The sequence below is a fragment of the Aureococcus anophagefferens genome (assembly GCF_000186865.1).
Source record: "Aureococcus anophagefferens unplaced genomic scaffold AURANscaffold_35, whole genome shotgun sequence".
Lineage (NCBI taxonomy): Eukaryota > Pelagophyceae > Pelagomonadales > Pelagomonadaceae > Aureococcus > Aureococcus anophagefferens.
Genome location: NW_008705593.1, coordinates 334,681 through 358,729, shown reverse-complemented (window position 1 = coordinate 358,729; position 24,049 = coordinate 334,681). Strand labels below are relative to the sequence as shown.

The 24,049-nt window shown below is 73.2% G+C and overlaps 7 protein-coding genes across 7 annotated transcripts in view; 4 read left to right on the top strand and 3 right to left on the bottom strand.

Moving 5' to 3' along the window:
- Window positions 1-2,220, top strand: part of AURANDRAFT_67270 (hypothetical protein) — a gene marked incomplete at both ends in the record, with an annotated part of 3,261 nt that extends 1,041 nt beyond the window's left edge. The window contains 2 exons of the mRNA XM_009042684.1: window positions 103-1,728; window positions 1,858-2,220. Of these exons, the coding sequence (XP_009040932.1) occupies window positions 103-1,728; window positions 1,858-2,220 (1,989 nt within the window). The remainder of the gene's footprint in view (window positions 1-102; window positions 1,729-1,857) is intronic.
- A 2,950-nt stretch (window positions 2,221-5,170) lies between these two features.
- On the top strand, window positions 5,171-7,027 carry AURANDRAFT_67269 (hypothetical protein; the record flags this gene model as incomplete). Its single annotated transcript, XM_009042685.1, has 1 exon — window positions 5,171-7,027. The coding sequence occupies one exon, from the start codon at window positions 5,171-5,173 to the stop codon at window positions 7,025-7,027; it is 1,857 nt and encodes a 618-aa protein (XP_009040933.1).
- A 90-nt stretch (window positions 7,028-7,117) lies between these two features.
- Window positions 7,118-7,954, bottom strand: AURANDRAFT_77963 (selenoprotein; the record flags this gene model as incomplete). The annotated part of the gene is given in 2 exon segments (XM_009042671.1): window positions 7,118-7,387; window positions 7,391-7,954. Coding segments are annotated over 2 exon segments (834 nt in total), but the record flags the coding sequence as incomplete, so codon positions are not given.
- A 4,109-nt stretch (window positions 7,955-12,063) lies between these two features.
- Window positions 12,064-13,278, top strand: AURANDRAFT_32644 (hypothetical protein; the record flags this gene model as incomplete). Its single annotated transcript, XM_009042686.1, has 2 exons — window positions 12,064-12,141; window positions 12,217-13,278. The coding sequence occupies 2 exons, from the start codon at window positions 12,064-12,066 to the stop codon at window positions 13,276-13,278; spliced, it is 1,140 nt and encodes a 379-aa protein (XP_009040934.1).
- A 2,523-nt stretch (window positions 13,279-15,801) lies between these two features.
- Window positions 15,802-16,380, bottom strand: AURANDRAFT_14836 (hypothetical protein; the record flags this gene model as incomplete). The annotated part of the gene is made up of 1 exon (XM_009042670.1): window positions 15,802-16,380. A coding segment is annotated over one exon (579 nt), but the record flags the coding sequence as incomplete, so codon positions are not given.
- A 1,896-nt stretch (window positions 16,381-18,276) lies between these two features.
- On the bottom strand, window positions 18,277-19,835 carry AURANDRAFT_32727 (hypothetical protein; the record flags this gene model as incomplete). Its single annotated transcript, XM_009042669.1, has 2 exons — window positions 18,277-18,991; window positions 19,069-19,835. The coding sequence occupies 2 exons, from the start codon at window positions 19,833-19,835 to the stop codon at window positions 18,277-18,279; spliced, it is 1,482 nt and encodes a 493-aa protein (XP_009040917.1).
- A 2,897-nt stretch (window positions 19,836-22,732) lies between these two features.
- On the top strand, window positions 22,733-24,049 carry AURANDRAFT_67266 (hypothetical protein; the record flags this gene model as incomplete). The annotated part of the gene is made up of 1 exon (XM_009042687.1): window positions 22,733-24,049. One exon carries the CDS (start codon window positions 22,733-22,735, stop codon window positions 24,047-24,049), a length of 1,317 nt encoding a protein of 438 aa, XP_009040935.1.

Below are 24,049 nucleotides of genomic sequence, written 5' to 3'. Positions count from 1 at the left end.
CCGGCGGCGCCGGCCCCCGCGGCGCCCGCCGCGGAGCCGGCCCGCGCGGCGCCCGCGGCCGCGGCGCCCGCGGCCGCGGCGCCGCGGCCGCCGCGGCACAAGGCGCCGTCGAACAAGGAGGCCCTGGAGTACGTCGCGCGCATGCGGAGCGTCCACAAGCTCTCGCCGCGGACCATCGCGACCTTCGTGGAGCTCCTCAAGGCCTACAAGCGCAAGGTCTTCTCCGCGGCGGACGTGAGCCGGCGCATCGCGACGCTCCTCCACGGCTACCCGGACCTCATCAAGGACTTCGACAACTTCCTCCCCGTCCACGACGCGCCCGACGGCGCCGCCCCCGCGCCGCCCGCGCCGCCGGCCGCGGACGCGGACCGCGCGGCCGCCGCGCGCCGCGCGGCCGCCGCCGCGGCGCCGCCGCCGGAGCCGCGCGAGTCCGACTACACGCGCGCCTGGCGCGACCGCGCCGGCGGCGCCGCGCCGCGCCTCGACCTCCTCGCCTTCGCGCCGGCCGCGGCGCCGCCGGCCGCGGCGCCGCCGGCCGCGGCGCCGCCGGCCGCGGCGCCGCCGCCGCCGCCGCGCGCCGCGGCGCCGCCGCCGGCCGCGGACGCGGCGCGCGCGGCCCAGTACCGGCAGCTGCAGGCCTACCAGCTCCAGCAGGAGCACACGCGGCAGCTCCTCGAGCGGCAGCGGCAGCTCGCCGGGCCCGCGCCGCCCTTCGTCGACCCGGCGGCCGCGCACGACGCGTGGCGCGGGGCCTGGGTCGACTACAACGGCACGCTCGCGCGGCTCCAGGCCGCGGGCGCGCCGGCCGCCGACGCCGGCGTCCGCGAGGTCGTCGCCGCGGCGTCGCGCGTCATCGCCGCGGCGAGGACGATCGCGGCGCTGGCGCCGCGCGCGGCGCCGCTCGCGGGCGGCGCGCCGCCGCCGGCCAACAACGTCGGCGCGCCGGCCATGTCCGCCGTCGCCGCGGCCAACACCATCGCGGCGCTCACGTGCGCGGCGCCGCCGGGCGCGGCGCCGCCGCCGCCGGCCGCCGCGCGGCCCGCGGCGCCGCCCGCGCCGCCGCCGCCGCCGCCGCCGGCCGCCGCCCCCCCGCCGCGGCCGGACGCCGCGGAGCTCCTCCGGCGCCAGCGCGAGCTCCTCGCGGCCCGCTACGGCGTCGGGCCCCGCGCGGCGCCGCGCGCCGCCGACGACCCGCGCTTCTTCCACGGCGGCACGGGCGAGTCGAGCGACCTCGACGCCTACAGCGACAGCGACGGCGACGCCTCGAACCACGCGCCGGCCCCCGCGCCCGGCGACGGCGACGCCAGCGACGACGACGACGACGACGACGCGCTCGACGTCGCGCGCGGCGCCGGCGACGCCGCCGCGGACGACACGGGCGCCAAGCGCGCGACGCTCGACGCCCTCGTCGCGTCCCTCGCGAGCCGCGCGGCGGCGCGGGCGGCCCGCGACGCCGCCGTGCGGCGGCGGCCGTCGCTCCGCGCGGCCGCGGGCGCCATGGCGGCCGCGACGGGCCGATCGCTCGACGAGGTCGCGGACGCGGGCCGCGCGCCCGAGTCCGTCGCCGAGCTCCTCGGCGCGGGCCCGCTGCGGACGAAGCGCCGGCGCGCCGCCGTGCGCACGGACTACGCGCGCATGCGCGCGCTCGTCTACGAGGTCTGGGACCGGGCAGCAAAAGAGTGCGACATTCCCAACTTTGGAGGCTCATATCTCGGCTGGTTTCCACTCGTTTCGGCTGATTTTTGGACGAGCGATCATCTCTCGGAGCGGTCTCGAAGCATGGATGCTTTTTTTGGAACGCGCGCGCGCGGAACACTCAAGATTAAGGCGACGTTGAATCACCCTTTTGCTGCCCAGGTCTGGGACCGCTACGCGGACGACGCGGAGACGTTCGACGCGTTCGCCGCGGCGGTGCTCGGCGCCTGCGACGGCGGCGGGCCGCCGCCCCAGTCCTTCGACGCCATGGTCGAACGGCTGCGCGCCGTCTTCCGCGGCGAGGCCGACGACATCGTCGAGGCCATCGTCGACGCGCGGCCGGGCGCGGCGCCGCGCGCGCCGCCGGACGGCTCCGCCGCCGAGCCGCCCCTGGACGACGACGGCGCGCCCCGCGTCGAGTTCCTCGGCGAGCGCCGCAAGCGCTTCCGGGGCATGCCGCCGCCGGGCGCGCCGGGCGCCGCCGCGCCCGCGCCCGCCCTCGAGGCCGCCCTCGAGGCCGCGTGACCCGGGGAATCGCGACCCGGCACTGCGCCGCGAGACTAAGCCGTCTCGCTGGGTTATTAGAGGGTCGCCCGCGCAGAACGCCGCGGGCCGCGTGTCCGCTACGCGTCCGCCCCGTCGCCGCCGTCGGCGGCGGTCGCGTGGGTCTGGTGGCGGAACCAGCCGAAGTGGAAGGCGCCGTGGATGACGCACGACACCGTGAAGAGCGCGAGCGCGAAGACGCCCGGCGGCTTGAGGATGCGCGACCAGTGCCCGAGGCGCTTCGCGACGGAGTCGTCGATCGCGAACTCGCGGAAGCAGTCCGAGGACCAGTAGGTGCAGAGGTAGGACGACGCCGTCATGAAGACGGTCGCGGCCGCGAGCGCGGCCCTCCAGCTCCCCGGCACGCGCGCCCAGCGCGTGTTCGCCGCGAGGCGGCGCCGCCGCTCCGCGTCCGCGTCGTCCGCGGCGCGCACCTCCTCGTCGATGGGCACGTCGTCGAGCTCGTCTTTGCGCGCCGCCATCTGCCTGTCGAGCTCCACGGCGGCCACGACCAGCGACCCCGTCTGCACGGCCGCCGCGCAGGCGACGCTCAGCACGGACGCGACCTGCGCGTACGACTCGTCGATGGACAGGAAGGCGCCGCCCATGACCGTCGGGAGGATGAGGAGGAAGACGGGGAGCGTGCCCAGCAGGATGGGCAGCAGGTCCAGCCCCAGGATGCCGCAGAGCACGGACGTGGGCCAGTCGGGCCCGCCGACTAAGATCGTCACCTTGGCCAGCGACAGCCCCGGCTCCAACAACACCAGCCGCATCGTGCGCACGACGGCCGAGTTCACGCTGCAGAGGCGCCGCACGGCGAGGCGGTGCTTCAGATTCGAACCAATCACCTTCTGCTGGAGCGTGCAGGCGACCAATTTCGTGCCGAGCGAGATCGCGTTCGCGTAGCACACCGCCATGACCACGGTCATGCCGTTCTTCGTGCCGTTCTCCGTGAGCAGGACGCCCGCGGCGAGGTAGATGGGCGCGCCGGGCACGGGCGGCAGCAGGAAGAGGCCTAGACCCACGAGCACGATGATCGCCGTCGCGACGCCGACGGTCGAGTCCGCGGCCATGGACACGACGACGGACATGAGCAGCACCGTAAACTTGGACACGACGACGGTCAGCGCGACGACGCCGAACCCCCAGAGCGCGGCGAAGCGGAGCACGGGCGTCAGGTCCCAGGACAGCAGCGCGCCGACGACCGCCGCCGCTTCGCCAGTGATCGCGCCGTCTTTCTTGTGCGTGCCCCGCGCGCCGCGGACGGCGCGCCGGAGGCACGAGAACAGGAGGTAGCCGAGGAACGGCGGCCAGGCGACCAGGACGAGCAGGCCCTTCCACGCGTCCAAATACGGCGCGACGAACTTGTCGAAGGCGCCGCGCGCCGCGGAGCCGTCGACCGCGAGCGCCGCGACGAGACCTTTGAGGCCGTGGACGTGCGCCGCCACGAAGGCGAGGCCGAGGCACCCGGCGAAGCACGCCGCGAAGAGCGCCGTCGACACGCCGTGGGCCGCGCCCGCGAGCGACGCCGCGCACCAGGCGCCCGCCCCTAAGAACGCCACGAGCACCCCGAGCTTCTTCGCGACTTTTTCCGTCCGGGCGACGAGCCGGGCGACGGCCGCGAAGACGAGGAGCGCCAAGGCGTAGATGCACGGCGACACCCAGAGCAACGCGACCTCGAGGCACCGCGCGTAGGGCGTCAAATCCTCGATCTCGTCGTCGTCCATCCAATGTTCCTCGTGCGTCTCGCGGCAGCGGACGCCGTTCGCGCTGAGCCGCTCGCCGTAGGCGTCGCGCGACTCCGGCCACGTGTTGCCGCTGCGTTTGACGAACGGCACGCCGCCGACCCAGAGGCCCCAGGCGACGCCCGCGACGAGGCCGCACGTCGCGAGCGGCGCGAACCCCAACCGCCCGAACGATTCGAGGCGGCCGTCGAGGTCGCCGCCCGCGGCCGCGCCCGCGACGCACAGGGCGACGGGCACGCCCAGCACGAAGAAGCACAGCGGTCCGTAGGCGTAGTGGTCCACGTTGAGGAGCGCGTAGACGACGAGGCACGCGCCCGCGACGCCCGCGACGCCGTTGCGGAGCCACGTCCGCCGCCACTCGCCCGCGTCGAGCACGCCCATGGCGAGCAAGAGGACCGCGGCGGCGGAGCCGCACCAGAAGCCCACGGGCTCGAGGCGCCGCGTGCGGATCACGTACCAGACGCCGACGCCCATGCCCGTGAAGAGCGCGACGAAGCCGGCGACGACGGCGGCGAGCGTCGCCCAGATGACGAGGTGCGCGGCGAGGGGCGTGGCCTCGTTCGGCGGCGGCGCGGCGCTCGCCTTGTCCCCGGTTTTCGCCGGCGACGACGGGCTCGCCGGCGATGACGGCTCGCGGGCGGCCTCGTTCGGCGGCGGCGCGTCGCTCGCCTTGTCCCCGGTTTTCGCCGGCGTCGACGGGCTCGCCGGCGTCGACGGCTCGCGCTCCCGGATCGCGCGCGCGCGGTCGAGGAAAAAAACCGGCGACGACGGGGTCGCCGGCGACGACAACTCGCGCTCCCGGATCGCGCGCGCGCGGTCGAGGAGGTCGCGCTGCTTCGCCGCGGCGCCGAGGGAGCCGTGCGCGTTCGCGAGCTTCGTCAGCGTGATGGCCACCTCGGGGTGGTCGCGGCCCAACTCGCGCTCTTTTAAAGCGAGCGCACGCTCGAGCATGGTAATCGCCTTGGACGGGGAGCGGAGGCCCTCGGGCTCTTTCAATGCCTCGCTCGTCATCGTGTTTTGGTGAGCGAGCTAATAATGCCCCGGGGGTCCTCGGCGACCGGTGGCACGCGAGCAGTTTCTCGGCTTGCTTGCGAGCTTGCTGTCCGAGAGTTTTGCACGAGCACGGAACCGGCACTTCACGATCCACCTCCGCGGCCTCGCGTTCTTCGTGCCGCCCGCGGAGCAAGATGTGGCGGGCCCTCGTCCTCCTGGCCGCTGGGGCCGGGGCGTCCTTCGTCCCCTCGTTCCCATGCACTCTGACTACAGACCCCGCGGAGTGCGTCGACACGACGGTCTCCGGCTTCCACGTCTGCGCCTGGTGCGCCGCCCCCGGGAGCCGGGGCTGCCACCCCGTGGGCAGCGTCTACAACGAATGCGAAAAAGAATGCTGCGTGGCCCGGGGCGCGGCGTCGCGGTGCGCGCAGAGCGAGCTCGCGGGCCTCGGCGCGTGCGACGGCGCGGCGGCGACGGTGCTCAGCGACGCGTCGGCGTTCGCGTCGTCGCGCGCCGGGACCCGCCCCGCGCTCGCGTTCTCCGGCGGCGGCGCGCGGGCCTTCACGCTCGCGCTGGGCTGGACGCGGGCCTTGAAGGCCCTCGACCTCTGGCCCGCGTCGGGCCTCCTCGCCGCCGTGTCCGGCGGCGGCTGGTTCTTCGGGCCGCACTACTACGGCGACGACGCCGCCGCGGACCTCGGCGCGACGACGCCGCCGGAGACGCTGACCCTCGCGGCCCTCGCAGCGTCCGCGACGCCGAAGCTCTTCTCCGCGCCGGGCGCCATCCTCAAGACCTGCGTCGAGCTCCTCGCGGAGCGCGCGGTCTACAGCCACAAGCCCCTCGACGAGATCTGGCGCGACGCGATCTTCGCGTCCTACCTCGAGCCCTTCGGCGTCGGGAGCCACCAGCCCTTCTTCGCGTCGGACGGCGCGGCGAAGGCCGCCGTCGCGCGGAACCCGGCGCTCTACGGCGGCGAGTCCGCGCCCCTCGCGCCGCGGTCGCCGTCGCCGACGCTCGTCCTCGGCGGCTCCGTGGAGGGCCCCGCGGATCTCGTGCCCTTGCAGAAGAAGATCTACCTGCCCCTGGCCCTCGGCGCCGACGCGACGGGCAGCCCCAGCGCCGTCGACGTGACCTACGCGAAGCGCGGCGGCGGCGGCAACGAGACGCTCGCCGTCGGCGGCCTCCAGGAGACGTGGGCGCTCGGCGCCGTGCCCCTCCGCGCGGCGGCGCGCAACGAGTCGACGGCGGTGGCGCTGCCGACGCACCTCTTCTCGCTCGCGGACGCCGTCGGCGTCGCGTCGATGGCGCCGGGCGGCGTGCTGACCCAGATCTTCGGCGCGGGCGGGGCGAGCGACGGGACGGCGACGGGCGCGGCGGCGGCGACGCTGTCCAACCTCGTGCCGACGAAGCGGCTCTGGGCGCCGCCGTCGCTCGCGCTGCCGCCCTACTTTGTGCTCGGCGACGGCGGCGACGTCGAGAACTTCGGCCTCGTCCAGCTGCTGCAACGGGGCGCGACGCGCGCGGTCGTGTTTGACGCGACTTTGTCGCCGCTCGCGCCCCGGACGCGGTGGGACCCCGCGGCGCGCGCGCCGACGGCCGCGGACGTCGACGAGTACGTCCCCGCGCTCTTCGGCATGGACGTGGGCCGCGACCTCGAGGCCGAGCTCTCGCACAACCACGTCTTCGACGCGCGCGGCTTCGCGCCGCTCTGCCTCGCGCTCCAGGACGCGGCCGCGCGCGGCACGGGCGCCGTCGCGTCCGCGTCCGTCGTCACGGTGCGCAACGACCTCTTCGGCGTCGAGGCGGGCCGGAGCGTCGACCTGACCCTGGTCTACCTGGACCTGCCGTCGAAGTGGCTCGCGGCGCTCCCGTCGGAGACGCGCGAGGCCATCAAAAAGGGCGACGACTTCCCGAACTTCCCCTTCTACGACACGTTCACGCAGCTCGCGCTCGCGCCGGTCCAGGTCGCGCTCCTCGCCCACATGGCGTCCTGGGTCATCGAGCAGAACGCGGACCTCCTCCGGGAGAAGCTCGCCTCCGAGTCGGCGTAAACCAACTGTACAATGTCCCCCGACGGTCGGGCGCGCCGCGCTGTTCGGGAACGCGGCGCGCCGCCATGGGGTCGGGGATCGGCGTGCTCATCGCCGGCGCGCGAAGATGACGGCGACGACGGCCGCGGCCGCGGCGAGCACGGCGGCGGCGGCGAGGCGCCGGCGGGGATCCGGCTTGACGGCGAAGAAGTGCGCGCCGCGCGTCGTCGGCGACGTGTAGAACGCCGTCCAGGACAGGTGCGCGCCGTCGACGAAGCCGACGGCGCGGAGGTGGTCCAGGTAGGCCTCGACGCTCTCGCAGCCGCTGACTCAGCCGCTCCACTCGTCGCGGGGCCCCGCGGCGCAGGACCCCGCGGGCCGTCACGACGCCGGCGCGCCCGTCTTGCAGACGTCCGCGAGCAGCAGGCGGCCGCCGGGCTTCAGCAAGCGGAACGCCGCGGCGAAGGCGGCGCGCTTGTCCCGCGTCAGATTGAAGACGCCGTTGCTCACGACGACGTCGGCGACGCCCGAGCCCAGGCTCGGGTCGTCGAGCGGCGCGCGCCGCAGCTCGACGTTCGGCAATGAAAACGCCGCGACGGTCCTCGCCGCGGCGTCGAGCATCGCCGCCGTGACGTCGACGCCCACGATCCGCCCGCCGCGCGTCATGCGGCTCGCGAGCACGAGGTCGTGGCCGAAGCCGCAGCCGAGGTCGACGACGGTCTCGCCCGGCCGCGGGCCGCCGTCGACGCGGAGCGGGCAGCCGCCGCCGCACGCGCCGGCGAAGAGCCGTCGTTCGGCGCCCTCGAGGCCCAGCGACTCGAGCACCGCGGGCGCGTAGCCCCAGGTCTTGGCGCGCGTCGCCCAGTTGTCCGCGCCGTCGCCGCCCTGGGCGGCGTAGGTCGTGTACGCTTCTTGGACGCCGTCGGGACCACCCGACGGCGCCGCCATCGCGCTGCGCTCGGCGGAAGCCTCACGCTGGCGGCTGCCCCTCTCATGAAACGCCGCTCGCTGAACAAATTCGCCTCAGGACCGATCAAGCGTCGCGCTTATTAAAATTGATCGCGACGCGATCGCGTCGCGGCAATGGATGCTTCGATCAAGACGCTCCGACGCATCGCGCGGGAGCGCTTCGACGGGGAGAGCGCATCCGGGTGGACGTCGTTTGTAGACCGCGCACAACGAAGCGACGACGACCTCGCGCGGTTCCTGCGGCCGCGCGCCGACGCGTTCGCGGCCGCCGTCGAAGGCCTCGACTATACGTGGCGGAACTTGCGCGACGCGCTCACGCGCCTCGAGAGCGCGCGCTACGGCTCGGCCCGCGCCTACGCCGACGCGCTCCTCCGCGGCGAGGATCGGGACCCACCGCCGCCGCGACCGGACGCGCCGCCGGTCGCCGCGCACGACGCGTTCGAGGCGTGGGAGGACGGGCTACGGGAAGAGGGCCAGTAAAGTTAGGGAAACGCGCAGCGCTTCTCCGTCGCCCGGCACGCGGCGGGGACGTCGAACATGGCGGCGTCGAACGGGGCCTCGGGCGCGCCCCAGGACGTGACGTTGTAGTCGTGGTAGACGAGGTTGCCGCGGCCCGTCTTCGAAGCGGGTCCCGTGCCGCCCTCGCCCTGCTGGAGGGGCCGTCCGTCGGGCGTCGTCACGTACCAGAAGTCGGAGACGAGCTCGCCCTTGTCGAGCTTCATGGCGAACCACCGCGCCGGCCCGTCGTAGAACTCCGTCGTGACGCTCGTCCGGTTCGCGTCCAGGGTCATCTTGTCCATGAAGTCGCTCTTCGGCGCGCTGAGGTCCTCGGGCGATCCCGAGCTCTTGCAGCAGAAATCCGAGTCCGCGCTGTAGAGGTAGGCCTTGGCGGCGCGCGGCGCGGCCTCGTCGCGCGGGGGGCCGTGGGGGTGCACCGTGCCCGTCATGAGGTGGAAGCAGGGCGCGGGGTCGGAGGGGCCTTTCACCTCGTCGAGATGGCACGCCGCGTGATAAAATTTCTCGCTCGCGAGGGCCTCGCTGTACCAGACCTCGATCGGCGCCGACGTCTTGGCGCCCTCGCTCCCGGCCCAGAACGGGTAGGCGCCGTGGCCTACAAGCTCGTCGGTGAAAATTTTTCTTCGATTTCCCAGTCAAAAGCTCTCGAATTTGTCACGACCGCAGGACGCTGGCCGTGGCCGACGCCCGTGTAGTGGACCTCCGCGGGCCAGTGTGGTAGCAGGTGGTCCGAGCCGGTCCGCGTCGCGTCGACGATGCCGTGGCCTACCGTGTATGTCATCGACTCCTCCCGTGAAACTCTTCAAAGGTCATCACGGCCACGGGACGCCGGCGCGCACCCGTTTGGCATGTGAAGCCCTTGCGGTACGCGTCCTCGGCGTCGGGGTCGAGCGCGCGGGCGATCTCTTCGTCGAAGACGGGCAGCGTCGGCAGCCGGACGACGGGTCGCAGCTCCGCGCGCGCGTCCTCCGAGAGGTGGTGCGTCCACAGGAGCAGCGCCTCCGCGCACGCGGCGTCGCGCGCGGCGACGAATCCGTCGCGCGACGACGGCGGCGGCCGCCGCGCGCGGCCGCGGCGGCCGCGGCCGTCGCCGGCGCCGTAGAGCGCGCCGATGTCCGGATCCGCCGCGTCGGCGAGCAGGTTAACGAGCGCCACCGCGTCGCCGAGCGAGAGCGTCGCGCAGTCTCGCAGCGGCGTCTTCGCAGCCCGCAGGGCTGCGTTGATCTTCGCCGAGATTTCGGCGGCATCCGAGCCGCTGAGGCGGTCGCTCACCCGCGTCCGCGTCGCGCGCGCGATGTCCGACAGGGTAGCCGCTGGGACACCACCCAGCAGCGAAAGGAGCAAGCAGCACGCCTTGGAAGGCAGCCCGATTCGCGCCATTGCGCTCTCGGAGGTCAACGTGTTGATGATGCAGCTCTCCGAGAGTCGATGAGCTCGAATCAGCTCCAAACAGCCCGGCTAAGTAGCTCCGCATAGCGCGGCTACTTCGACCTCAATGTCGTCGCTCAAAGCCAAGCTCGCGGCCATGAGCTCGAAGCTCACGGCGCGCTGCGGAGGCGAGGAGAAGCGCGGCGGCGAAAAGCACGGCACGGCACCGCCGCGGCGCCAAAACACAAAAAAGCGCAAGCGCGGCGACGCCGACCCGTCGGCCCGGTACCTGGCGCAGCCGCTGTCGGCGCCCATCGTCGGGCGGTGGCGGAGCTACTTTGGCGCCGGGCGCGAGGTCCGCGTCGGCCCGAAGCGGGGCTGGCGGACCGTGGCCAAGCTGGCCGCGCGGCGCGTCGGCGGCCGCGTCCTGCTCGGGCTCTTCGCGCCGGGCACGCACGAGATCCGCGCGAGCGCGCGCGACGCCGCGGCGCACTCCGACGCGCTCAACGTCGCCGTCGCCGCCGTCGAGCGCGCGTGCGGCGACGTCGCCGTCTACGAGACGGGCGACGCGGCGGGCAACGGCGCGCTCACCTACGTCGGCTTCGCCGAGGAGACGGCGACGCGCACCGTGTCCGTGTCGCTCGTGTTCAACGCGGCGCCGGGCGGCGCGGACGCGGCCGCGGAGGCCGTCGCGAGAAGGGTGGCGGGCGCGCCGTGGCTGCACTCGCTCCACGCGCACTGCAACAGCGTGTCGCCCCACGACAACGCCATCTACGGCCGGGGCGGGCCCGAGACCTGGCGCCAGATGCATCCGAAGCCGGCGACGCGCACCTCCGGCTTCGCCTACGACGCGGCCGGGTGCACGACGGAGGCGCCGCTCTCGGCCGCCGTGCCGCTCCACTTCGCGCCGCAGTGCTTCCGCCAGGCGAACCTGCGCCAGTTCTTCGAGATCGTCAAGGCCGCGAAGCGCTTCGTGCGGCCCGGCGACGCGGTCGTCGAGTTCTACGGCGGCGTCGGCACGATCGGCGCGCACCTGCTCGACGTCGCGGCGTCCGTCGCGTGCTCCGACGAGAACCCCTGGAACGACGGCTGCGTCGCCTTGTTAAAGACGCGGCTCCCGCCGGCGCTCGCGGCGAAGCTGACCTACGAGCCGCGGGCCGCGGGCGACCTCGCGCGGGCGGGCCGGCTCGCGGACTGCGACGTCGTCCTCGTCGACCCGCCGCGCAAGGGCCTCTGCGCCGACGTCCGCGCCGCGCTCGACAGGCCGGGCCGCCGGCCGCGGCGCCTCATCTACGTGTCCTGCGGCTTCGACGCGCTCCAGCGGGACCTCGCGGCCCTCGAAACGCGGTGGGCCACCGTCCACGTCGAGGGCCACGTCCTCTTCCCCGGCGCGGACCACATCGAGACGCTCGTCGTCCTCGACGAGCGGCCCGGCTAGCTCCTTACACGCGGCCCTAGTAGTAGAGGGGCTTGATCTTCTTCACGAGCTCCCAGTACGCGTCGAACTCCTCGTCCCAGACCTCGCGCGACACCTGCGCGCGGTACGCGTCGCGGCGCGAACGGCGCGGCGCGGGAGGAGGAGAAGCGCGGGAGGCGGGGCGGCGCGGGAAGCGGCGCGCCGCGGGAAGCGGCGCGGCGCGCGCGCGCGCGGAATCGCGGCGCGGGCGCCCGACGAGCTCGTAGCGTCCGGGCTGGTGCGCGTGGTTCTTGATGGTCACGTGCATGATCTGCCAGCCCGCAAGCCGCCGCTCGTCGTCGCCGCAGATGATCTGGTCCACGACCTTCTCCTGGGCGAGGCGCACGAGCCGCTTCTGCGCCTTGCTCAGGCTCTCCGGGTTCTTGAACGGCGCCTCCTGCACCTCGTAGGGCGGGCAGTAGTCGGGGTAGCCGTACTCCGGGCAGGGGCCGAACCAGCTCATGGTCTCGGGCCTCGAATCCGCGCGACGCGACGGCCCTCGAGGACGCAGGCCACTCCTTCGACGCGCGCCTCACCCTGTTTCCGAGTCGGCTTTTGAGAGCAGCCCACCATCAACGCCGGCTGCTTTCCCCTTCATTGACGATTCTTGTGGCAAAACATGGACGCTCGCTCCGCAGCCTTTGGGTTCGCCTGCGGCCTCGCCGCCTATCCGCTCTACCAACGTGTAAAACAGCTCCGCACCGACGACGCGGCGCCGGGCCCGGTCAAGGAGTCGACGATCCGCCTCATGACGCGCATCGCCATGCAGTCCGGCGCCGTCAACCTGAGCCAGGGCTTCCCCAACGAGGCGCCGCCGACGGCCATGGTCTGCGCGGCCGCCGGCGCGCTGCTCGCCGGCGACTCGGAGGCCGCCGCGGCGGCCATGGCGAAGAGGCTGGAGGCGCTCGTGCCCGCGGGCAAGCGCAAGGACGCGCTGAACCAGTACTCGTTCCCCTACGGCGCGCCGGCCCTGCGCCGCGCCATCGAGGCCTACTACAAGCGCTGGTACCCGACCGTCGCCGCCGACGCCGACGCGAACGTCACGGTGGTCATGGGCGCGACGGAGGGCTTCGCGGCGACGATCCGCGCGCTGACGGAGCCCGGCGACGTCGTCGCGTTCTTCGAGCCCTTCCACGAGCTCTACCCGAGCCAGCTCGCCATCTTCGGGCTCACGCCCCGCGCCGTGACGCTCACGGCCGGGAAGGACGCCTGGGGCTTCGACGAGAGCCAGCTCGACGCATCGCTCGCGGGCGCGAAGCTCCTGCTCTTCAACGATCCGCACAATCCCACGGGCCACCGCTTCTCCGACGCCGAGCGCGATGCCATCGCGCGGCTCTGCGCGAAGCACGACGTCGTCGTCGTCACCGACGAGATCTACGAGCACATGTGCTTCCGCGGCGGGCCCTACGCGACGCTCGCCGCGCGGCCGGACTGCGCGGGCCGCGCCGTCGTCGTCAACTCCATCTCCAAGACCGCCAAGGCCACGGGCTGGCGCATCGGCTGGGTCGTCGCGTCCGCGGCCCGCACGGCCAAAATCCGCGCCGTCCACGACCAGCTCGTCGCCTGCTGCCCGACGCCGCTGCAGCACGGCGTCGCCGCGCTCCTCGACCATCCCGAGACGGACGAGACGGTCCTCGCGGCGATCGCCGGCGAGTACGAGGCGAAGCGCGACGCGCTGGCCGCGGCGCTCGCGCGCGCGGGCTTCGGCCTCGGGCCGACGCCCGCGGGCTCCTACTACCTCTTCGTGACCTTCGGCGGCGTCGCCGCGCTCGCGGGCCTCTCGCCGACGGACGCGGCGCTGAAGATGACGCGCGACTTCAAGGTCGCCTGCGTCCCCGGCGACAACTTCTACCTCGGCGCGTCCAAGGCGACGCACGGGGCGAAGTACCTCCGCTTCGCCTTCGTCCGCTCCCTCGACGTCATCGCCGACGCCGCGGCGAACCTCGCGAAGCTCCCCAGCTAAGTGGTGGTGCTTGCTAGCGACACGGCCGCAGGCCGGGGAAGTGGCCAACACCAGTCGAATCGCATTGCCCCCCGGTCTAGACCCGGTATCGAGCGACGTCGCTTCGCCGGCGGCGTCTCTGCTGCCAGTGCATGCGTCGGCACTTGCGCCGGCCGCTCGTGCGATGGATTACGATCGCGCGCGGCGCGCGCTCTAGTCGAAGCGGTCGCCGCCGCGGCCCCGGCCGCCGCCGCGGCCGCCAAAGTCGCCGCGGCCGCCGCGGCCGCCGCCGCGGCCCTCGCCGCGGCCGCCGCGGCCGCCGCGGCCGCCGCCGGGCCCGCCGCCGCCGCGGTTGCCGATGCGGACGATGATGTCGCGGCCGTCGACCTCCGACCCGTTGAGCTTGTCGATGGCGGGCTGGGCGTCGGCCTCGGCGACGACGTCGACGAAGCCGAAGCCGCGGGACCGGCCGTCGTCGTCGCGGACGACGGTCGCGGACGCGAGGTCGCCGCACCCGGCGAAGAGGTCCGCGAGGTCCGCATCGCCGAAGGAGAAGGGCAGGTTCGCGACGAAGAGCGTCGCCGCGCCGGCGACGCGCCGCGGCGGCGGCGCCCGCCCCGCCGCGCTCTCCTCGTACTGCTTCGCCTTCTCCGCGTCGTACGGCTTGAGCTCGAAGCCGTCGAAGAGCGAATTCACGCGCGCGGCCGACTGGAACCAGACGTTGCCGCAGACCTCGCAGCGCACCTTGGCGCCGGCGCCGCTGCCCAGCATGTCCATGTCGATGGCGTAGACCGCCTTGCACGCGCCGCAGGTGATGATGCGCTGCGCCTCCGTGTTCTCGGCGACGTCGGCGCTCAATGCGGTGGTCGACGCGCGCGGCGCGAGGGACGCGCGCGGCGCGTGGAGGAGCGCCGCATGTCGGGTGGCGCAGAGGGCCAGGAGGAGGAGCCGCAGCATAGTACGGCTGCGCGCTGACGACGAGTCCATGCGCAACCTCAATTCGCTCGAGCCTCGAGTCGATGATGACGCAATGATGCTGCGACATCTCTGCGACGCTGATTGGCCGCGCATACCGCGACGTGAACGCGTCATCGAGAGCGTCCGAAGACATTACCGTCGTCGCCGTCGCCAAGCAACCGCTAAAGACCAAGCACAGCATCCATCCGTCGTCGCCGTCGCCAAGCAACCGCTAAAGACCAAGCACAGCATCCATCCGTCGTCGCCGTCGCCAAGCAACCGCTAAAGACCAAGCACAGCATCCATCCATCGTACCTGACAGCATTCGCACCATGCAGCAAGCCATGCGCCTCCTCCTCCTCGCCACCGCCGCCGCCGCCGCCGACATCGCGCTCGTCACCTTCGACGGCGCCGAGGGCACGACGTTCACCTTCGCGGAGCTCAACGACCCGGTCATGGGCGGCGAGTCCGTTGGCACCTGGACGCAGACGACCGTGGGCCGCATGAACGGCACGATCGTCGACGTGCCGTCGCTCAAGGCGCCGGGCTTCATCAAGGCGTCCGCCGACGGCGCCTTCGCGGACGCGTCCGCGGCGGCCGGCGGCTCGCTCGTCATCACCGCCAGGAGCGCGACGGCCTACGGCGGCTACCGGGTGTCGGTCGTCTCCGGCACGATGGCGCCCGCCTACGCGTGCTCCGGCGGCGGATCAGCTCCCGCTGTCGCGCGGCTGCTTCAAGGCGCGCTTCAACGCCACGGCGTCCACGAGCGAGATCGTCGTCCCCTTCTCCGCCTTCTCCGACAAGTGGAGCCCCGCGACGGGCGACCACACGGCCGACTGCAAGGACGAGGCCGACGCGTGCCTCACGGCCGAGAAGCTCGAGAAGATCGCGCGCGTCGAGCTCTGGGCGGAGGGCGTCGACGGCGACGTCGACCTCGAGGTGACGAGCATCGTCGCGCGCCCCGCGGCGGTCGCGTCCGCGCCGCCGAAGCCCTTCGACGCGTGCTCGGGGCCCGTGCAAAAGACCTTGAAGTACGGCATCTCCGGGCGCACGCCCGCGGGCGTGCCCGTCGCCGTCGGCGTCGACGAGATGCTCGCGGACGTCGTCTGCTGCGACACGCGCGCGCTGCCCTTCGCGGAGCCCCAGTTCCTCTACCAGGCGCCGGACGTCGCGCTCTTCTCGAAGATCGACGCCGACGGCGTGACGACGTTCTACGACTCCGTCTGCGGCGCGCCGCTCTTCCGGGCGCCGGTGAACCGCTCCTTCGCCGACTTCAAGGCCGACACGGACGAGCACGGCTGGCCGAGCTTCCGCGCGGCCGAGGTCGTCGGCGAGCACGTCCGCGTCGACGCGACGACGACGCTCGTGACGTCGTCCTGCGGCACGCACCTCGGCACCTACCTGCCCGACGGCGAGGGGCCCCGCTGGTGCGTCGACACGGCCTGCATCGCCGGCGCGCCCGCGGACCAGGTGCCCGCGACCTACGACTAACGCGCCCGTTTTTTACGAGATCCAGGTCCGCGCGGCGCGCTGCGCCGCCATGGTCCGCGCGAGCGCCGGCGGGAGCGGGTAGCCCGCCAGGTCGCGGACGTCGACGACCTCGCAGCCCGCGCGGTACGCGGCCTCGAAGCCGGCCTCCGCGTCCTCGTAGGCGACGCACTCCGCCGCGTCGGCGCCGACGAGCGCCGCGGCGCGCTGGAAGATGTCGGGGTTGGGCTTGCCCCGGCCCGGCGGCAGGTCCGCGGCCGTGACGATTTTCTCCGGCGGGAAGACCTCGCCGAGGCCCGCGGCGGCGAGGTGCGCCTCGACGTGGCACCGCAGGCCCGACGTCGCCGCGACCACGGGCACGCCCCTGGCCAGCCACTCTCTGGCGATGGCCGCCGTGCACGCGATGACCGGCGGCGGGCCGACGACGGCCTCGTGCTCGCCCGTGAGCCGCTTGTGCGTCGCGAGGTACGCCGCCACGAACTCGTCGCTCGCCTCCGCGCCGACGCACTTGCGGTGCAGGTCGCGCGTGATCTCGGGCAGCGGCCAGCCGCCGTAGGCGTAGAACTCGTCGAGCGACATGGACAGGCCGCCGTGGAGCTTGCCGGCCTCGTTCCAGCTCGGGTAGAAGCGCGGCATGGAGTCGACCAGCGTGCCGTCGACGTCGAAGAGCGCCGCCTTCGGCGCCGGGCAGCGCTTCGGGCCCACGTGGCTCATGGCGCCGGCTGCGGCGAGCGCCGAGGCGAGGACGACGGCGAGGCGCGCAGGAGCCAGCGAGCTGAGGCGCGCAGGAGCCAGCGAGCTGAGGCGCGCGACGACGAGGCAGCGCCCAGCAGGCCCTGGGCTGAGGTGAGAAATCGGCGACTGGAAGAGGTGCACTGATGGAGCATTCGACGTTGCAGGAAGAAAGTCAATATTATTCCGGGAGAGTGCCGGGAGATTCGATCAGGGGCTGCTCAGGCTCCTGATGAGGTCCCCTGGTGCGCGCTCCTGACGTGCGCCTTACGACAAAATCGTCGCTCGCTGCGTGACTCCTCTCGCGCGGCGGGCACTTTGCCTGGCGACTCCTTTGCAGGCGCGACGACGTGGTCCGATCTCAGTTGAAAACGTTCCGAAGGAGATGCGGGCGTGGGCGCTCTGCGCCCTGTTGTGCGTCGGACGGGGCGCCGAAGACGCGGAGACGGTCGCGTTTCGGCTGGCGACGCGGAAAACGAGATGCCTCGCCTTCGACGAAGGCGTCGACTGCCAGGACCTGGGCGCCTGCGTCAACGGCACGGCGCGGCGCCGGGCCTTCGTCTCCGTCTTCGACGCCCACGTCAAGCTCCCGCTCACGTCGCGCAAGGGCCCGGGCCTCCTGGAGCACGAGGCCAAGGTCGCGCGCGTGGCCCGGCGCAACGGCGCGGACCGCGTCGTCGTCCTCCCGGTCCCCGAGCGACAGCGCGTGCCCGTGGCCAACGCAACGATCGCCGCGCTCGAAGATCTCGGCATCGAAATCCGCTACAGCGAACACGTCGTGCCGCCGAAGCTGAGCGCGGGCATCAAGGTCGAGAGCGGCGGTTGCTGCGGGGCCCGGGAGTTCCTGAAGCTCGAGCCGATGGGCTACGGCGAGTACGACGCGATGATCGTCATGGACCTGGACTACGACCCCGAGGACACCGCGGACTTTGGCCCGCTCTTCGACTGCGTCGCCGAGGGCCGCGTCCTCACGACGCGCGGGCCCGAGGTGCCCGTCAACGGCGCGTTCCTCGCCGTCCCGCCGAGCGAGCTCCTCCGGCGCCGGCTCCACGCGGCGCTCGAGACGGCGCGCGTCGACGCCCGCACGGGCTGGAACGGCGAGGGCTGGGGCCCGAACAACAACCCCCGCCGGTTCCAGGCGCGCATGCAGGGCTTCTTCCACTGGTTCTTCTACCGCAGCCGCGCGAGCGACGCGGCCGCGGACGCGCAGGCGCGGTGGCGGCCCGCGCAGGTCGACCCCTGCGTGTGGAACCTGCAGAAGGGCTTCGCGGACCTGTGCATGCGTGAGCTCTGCTACGGCCACGCCCGCGCCTTCAGCCACCTCCAACACCCGCACGAGCGGTGCGCGTGCGTCGACGACGACTCCTGGACCGCCGCGGCGGTCGCGGGCGCGGTGGGGGGGGGCACGTGCAAGCACGTCGCCAAGGCCCCCGACCGCCGGTGTGCCAGGGTCGACGCGGCGGGACGGAGCGCGTCGCTCGCGTGCCCGTCGGCCTGCGACGCCCGCTGCACCGCGCGCCGCGAGCACCACACAATGTGAAGTTTTAGCGGCGTTTGACATATCCCGCCGGCTAAAATGACTTCAAAAGGGACCTCGACACCGCCGCTCACGCCTTGCGGGGGACCTCTGACGCGCCGCCCACGCCTTTGCCCAAAGTGCTCCGAAGACGCTGCAGTGCCCGCGAGTCCCGGGATCTCTTCTCCGCGGCCCTGGTCGCCTACAGCGCTAGAGAGAGGAGGCGGCTGGTTCTTCCGATCGTGCTCTCGTTCCTCGTTCCCTTACCTTAGGCCTCCCTTCTCCAAGTGATTCCTCCCTGCGCCGGCGGGACATGCTGCCGAAGCCTAATCATTATCATGGTGGGAGAACTCGTAGCGCCGGAAGAGGCCCATGAACCGGTCGATGCCGAGCGCGAGGGCCGCGGCGGCGAGGCCCACGGGCAACCGAGGCGCGGCGTCCGGGAGGAGCGCGGCGACGACGACCGCGCCCGCGGCGACGTCGCGCGCGATCCCGAAGTTGCGGTAGGCGTCCAGGCAATGGGAGCAGTGGCTCGTGTGGGCGTCCCACATGTCGAAGATGTCCTCGGAGCCCCGCGGCGGCAGCGCGTCGTCGCAGGCCCAGGGGACGCCGCCGCCCGCGTGGACCTGGAGCCAGCGCCGGTAGGCCGTGACGCCCCGGTCGACGTCGTTGGGCATGTAGCAGACCTGGTTGAAGGATTTCGAGCCGGGCTTCGTCGGCTCGTAGCCCTCGTCGATCAGATTCCGGTACTGCTCGTAGAGGAGCGCGGCGTCCTGGTGCAGCACGACGGACGACGCGATGTGGCCGAACCACTTCGGCACCAGCCCCGGAAACCACGTCGGCCCCATGAAGACGGCCAGCGCGCGCTCGGCGAGCGTCTCCCCGAAGGGCGCCGCGCGATCGCGCAGCACCGTCGCGAGCGGCCGGACCTTCCCCGGCGCCGTGGGCACGCAGTACGTCGCCAGCACCAGCGCGCCTTCAAAGGGCATGGCGCCGTAGTTGGGCCGGTACTTGACGAGGCACGGCGGCACGAACTCCAGCCTACCAAGTGCGACGGGGTCGGATTTCTTCACATCTTCAGGCGACATTCACTCGAAAAAACACTCCCGTCGCTCGACGCTGACTCCAGCGAGCCCATGTCGCCGTCGAGCTCGAAGCCGCCGTCGCGCGACACCTTCTTCGTGGTCTTGAAGGTGTAGGCCCGCGGGTCGCTGTAGCGGTCGCCGAGCGTGCCGTGGTGCGCGGCGCAGAAGTGGGCCGGGTCCAGGGTGTTCTCGACCATCGTGTCCCAGCCGCAGGGGAAGTCGCGGACGCCGGCCGGGATCTTCACCTGCCAGTCGCGGTCCTCGCCCGGCCGCGGGTCGTGCAGCTCGCTGACGAGAGGCGCGGGCTTGAGCAGCGCCTCGATGGCGGAGATCGCCCTGTTGGGAAAGACCCAGACCATGCCGTCGGCGACCTGGGTGGGGAACGACGCGCACGACGCCGAGCACTGGTGCCGCTCCCGCTTGCTCTCCGGCGAGTACGGCAGGTCCGAGCACGCGCCGGAGCCGTCGTAGCGCCAGCCGTGGTAGGAACACAGCAGCGTCCCGTCGTCCTCGACGCGGCCCTCGCTCAGCGGGCCCCGCCGGTGCGGGCACGAGTCCTCGAACGCGCGCCACGACCCCGCGGCCTTCTCGCCGCCGACGGTCGCGCCGTCGTTCCAGAGCACGAGGTTCAGGCCCAGCAGCTGCACCTTGTGGGGGCGCGACGGGTCCATGCTGTCGACGACATTCACGGGGTACCAGTGGTCGAACCAGTCGAAGGCGTCCGGAGCCGCGACCGCGACGGCCTCGCCGAGCGCCTCGACGGTCGCGACCTTTTGCGCCGTTTTCGGCGCTGCTGGCATGCGCTGCGGGGTTAATCCTTTGGCGCACGCTAGCAAGGTGCATGCCAGCCGGAGTTTTGCCATCTTTGGCCTGTGAAAACCCATTTTTACTCGACCACCTCCATCTGGTTGAGGAATACGACATCGACGAAGGCTACAAGGGTCAACGTTGATGTGCCTCGGCGGCGTGCGCGCGGCTCTGAATGCGACAAGATCGCTCCGAAACCAAAGTACGACGCCGCTTACTTTGGCGGCGCGTTCTTCGCCGCCCAGGCGCGCGCGGCCCCCGCGAAGGCCTCGTCCGCGTCGTCCGCGTCGACGTCCAAGCGCCGGAGGATCTCCTCGCGGATGCCGTTGGCGTCGTCGTCGTCGCCCGCCGCGTCGAGGTGCTCGGCGATGTTGTGGAGCGTCTGGATGACGAGCGGGTGCGCGGCGCCGAGCGCGGCCTCGCGGAGCGCGAGCGCCTCCGCGTAGAGAGGCCCCGCGGCGTTGTCCGCGTCGCCGTCGTGCTTGGCGTAGAGGGCCTTGTTGTTCAGCGCCGCGGCCAGGGCCGTGCGTATGGTGTCGACGGGCGTGTGCGCCAACGCCACGCGGAGCGACGAGATCGCGCCGTCCAGCACGTCCGCGGCGTCGCCCGGCTTCTTCGACAGCCGCAGCACGGACGCGCGGATGACCTGCGTCGTCGCGAGGGCCGGCGCGTCGCGCTTGGCGTCGAAGCCCGCGCTCCGCTCCCGGCGGAGCACCGACTCCTCGAGCGCCTCGGCCGCGCGGTCGAGGAGCGCCGCGCGCTCCAAGCCGCGGATCTGCGGCCGCGCCGCGTGCTCCTTGTAGCAGACGCCCATGTTGTGGAGCGACGTCGCCGTCGACGCGTGGTCGCCCATGCCGCAGGTCTCGTAGGCCTGCACGGACCTCGCGAGCAGCAGGCCCGCGGCCTCGTAGTCGCCCGCGGCCTTGACGCAGAGCGCGGCGTCGTTGTACGCGGCGGCGAGCACGGGGTTCCGCTCCTCGCCGTAGGACTCGCGCGCGAGCGCCATCAGCGCCTCGCTCGCCGCCGTCGCCGTCGCCACGTCCTGGGCGCCCAGCGCGTCGCGCACGCTGCGCTGCAGCTCGCCGATCTCGCGCTCCGTCTTCACGTGGTCGAAGGGCGCGTCGGCGAAGGCGCGCGCCGGCGCGCCGCGGCCCAGGACCAGGGACGGCGCGCGCCGGGCGAGGCGGCGCAGCAGCATGCTGGCTGGCGGCGACGTGCGCGGCGGTGGTCTATGCGCCAGAGTGGCTCGAGCTCGGCTTGTTCCCGATGCAAGATGAAGTAAAGGACACGCTAAAAACCCTTCCACAGGAAAAAAAGACGCGCCCCCTTACGACACGACGAGGCGGAGCTTGAGGTGGACCGCGGGCTCCTTCCCGCCGGCGGCCGTCGCGTCGCCGTCCGCGGGCGGCACGGCGAACCACGCGTCCTGCTCGACGTTCGGCTCGAGTTCCGCCAGCGGCAGCTTGAGCGTCGCGCCCTGCTGCGCGTCGCCCTGGAGGAGCCGCCGGTCGTAGACCTGGACGCGGAGGTCGAGGTCGAGGCTCTCGACGGGCGCGAGCGCGACGAGCTCGTGCCAGGCCGGGTTGCTCGACGCCGTCGCGACCTTGGTCTTGGCCTTGACGCCCTTCTTGCCGATCTGGAGTTTCAGGTAGGCGCTGGGCTTGCCCGCGAGGTGCTTGCCGCCGAGGACCCAGATCTCGAGCTTCTCCGCGGCGAACTCGGTGAAGCCGTCCTTGAGGCGGTCGTTTACCTTCACGGACGTGCGGTGGCCCGCGTTCAGGATCGCGCCGCCCGTGGCCTTGACGCCCGCGTTCGACGCGTTCTTCACGGCCGCGATGGACTGGTCCGCGGCCGCGCCCGCCGCGGCTTTCAGGAGCACGCCCGCGTTGCCCTTGGTCACCTCGTCGACGACGCGCCACACCAGCCGGCTCACGACCTCGTCGGCGTGGAGCCCGCCCTTGACGTCGCGGCCGCTCTTGGAGGAGGGCCGGAGCTCGTCGTGGACGAGCTCGAGGCACCGGATCTTGACGACGTTCTCCTTCGCGTCGGCCTTGGTCTTCGACGCCTTGAGGAACGCGTCGACGTTGAAGCGGCAGCCGCGGACGCAGATGCGCTCGACGCGGAGCCGCGCCAGGGCGTCGTCGGCCGCCGCGCAGGCGGCGGCGCCCGGCGCCGCCTCGTCCGTGCCGTCGTCGTCGAAGGCGGCCGGGTCAAAGCGGCCCGCGGCGTCGCACGCGCGGCTCTCGTCCGCGCGCGCCTGGCCCTCCTCGTCCGAGACGCCCAGCGCCGCCCAGAGGTTCAGGCCCTTGGCGTTGCGCTCCAGGTGGAGCTTCACGCCCTCGACCTCGAAGTTGTCGACGTCGACGGGCGGCGCGGCGCCGCCGCCGCCGCCGGCCAGGTGCGCGTAGACGCTCCGCGGGCTGAGCCGCAGGCTCACGCGGCCGAGCTTGAGCAGGAAGGGCGTCTCCTGGAACTTCTTCGGGTTCCTCCACATGAGCGGGCCCAGGCTGATCGTGACCTCGCTCCAGCCCAGGTGGATCGAGAGCCAGGTGATCTGGATGTCGTAATTCATGCAGTATTTGATGGCCTGCGTCGCCGCGAAGCCGAGGATGTAGTCCAGGGCCAGGTAGAGGACGAAAATTGTCGCGTAAACGCCCATGATTTGCGTTCTCGAAGTCGAATTTCCACGCGCGCGTGACGACGACGACGGCGGCGCGTGACGACGACGATGACGACAGCGGCGCGGCGGCAGCGGCGGCGGCGGCGCTCGCGACGAAGGATGCTGCGGCTCGAATTACCACAAGTGCAACAAAAAGTGGCTAAAAGATCAGTGCGCCGCGCCCCAACAAGCTCATCGCGCGACCCGCTTGCCGCAGCTAGCACCGCAACGATGTCCGCCCTCGTCGGCGGCCTCAGCGGCAAGGAGCGCGCGCAGCTGGACGCCGCAGTATTAGAATACCTCAAGAAAGTCGCGCCGGCCGCGGCGGACGCCTTCGCGCCGGCGCCGCCGGACGCCGCCGCCCAGCCCGGCGCCCTCGAGCGCAAGTGGGTGTCCGTCGTGCGGCTCCAGCGGCGCGTCCTCGACCTGGAGGCCAAGGCCAAGGCCGGCGGCCGCGCGACGCCGCCGCCCGGCGGGTCCTACGCGCCGCGCGCGCCCTGCGCGCACGCGCTCCGCGGCCACCGCGGCGCCGTGACCTGCGCGGCGGCGAGCGGCGGCCTCGCGGCGACGGGCGCCGAGGACGGCGCGATCCGGCTCTGGGACTGCGCGAGTGGCGCCGCCGCCGGGTCGCTCGGCGGCCACGTCGACGCCGTGCTCGCGCTCGCCTTCGACGACGGCGGCGCGCTCCTCAGCTGCTCGGCCGACGGCACGGCCAAGGTCTGGCCCGCGGCCGCCGTGGCCGCGGGCGGCGGCGCCGGCGCGACGCTCCGGGGCCACGGCGGCGCCGTGAGCGGCGGCTGCTTCGCCCACGGCGACGGCGGCGCGGACGCGGCCGCGGTCGTCACGGCGTCGCGCGACGGCGACGTCCGCTGCTGGCGGCCCGCGGACGGCGCCGCGCTCGGCGCCGCGCGCGCGCCCCACGGCGCCGGCGAGGCGTTGCGGGGCTGCGCGGCGCGGCGCTGCGCCCGGGGCGCGCGCTACGGCGGCGACTGCGCCGCGCTCGTCGCGACGTGCGGCGGCAATACGGCTCGGATCTTCGCGCTCGGCGCGGGCGGCGCGCTCGCCGACGCGGCCCAACCCCTCGCGGGCCACGCCCACGCCGTCGAGGCCGTCGCCTTCGGCCCGGACGCGGCGACGCGCGCCGTCGACGCCGCGGCCTACGCGAAGCTCTCGCTCGCGGACGGCGCGGCCGCGCGGCGAAGCGTCGTCGTGGCGACGTGCGCGCGCGACGGCGAGGCCCGCGTCTGGCGCGTCGCGCCGGACCCGGCGGCGGGCGCGACGGGGCTGCCGGCGCCCGCGTGCCTCCGCGTCCTCGCGGCCCACGGGTCCTGGGTCCGGTGCCTCGCGTGGCACCCGTGCGGCAGGCGCCTGTCGACGGCGTCCGACGACCGGTCCATCAAGGTCTGGGACGTGCCCGACGGCCGCGTCGTCGCGTCCCTCGACGACGCCCACGCGGGCTTCGTCGCCGCGCTCGCGCTCTGCGGCGACGCCAAGACGCTCGTCTCCGGCGGCGACGACCGCCTCGTCCGCCTCTGGAGCTGCCGCTAG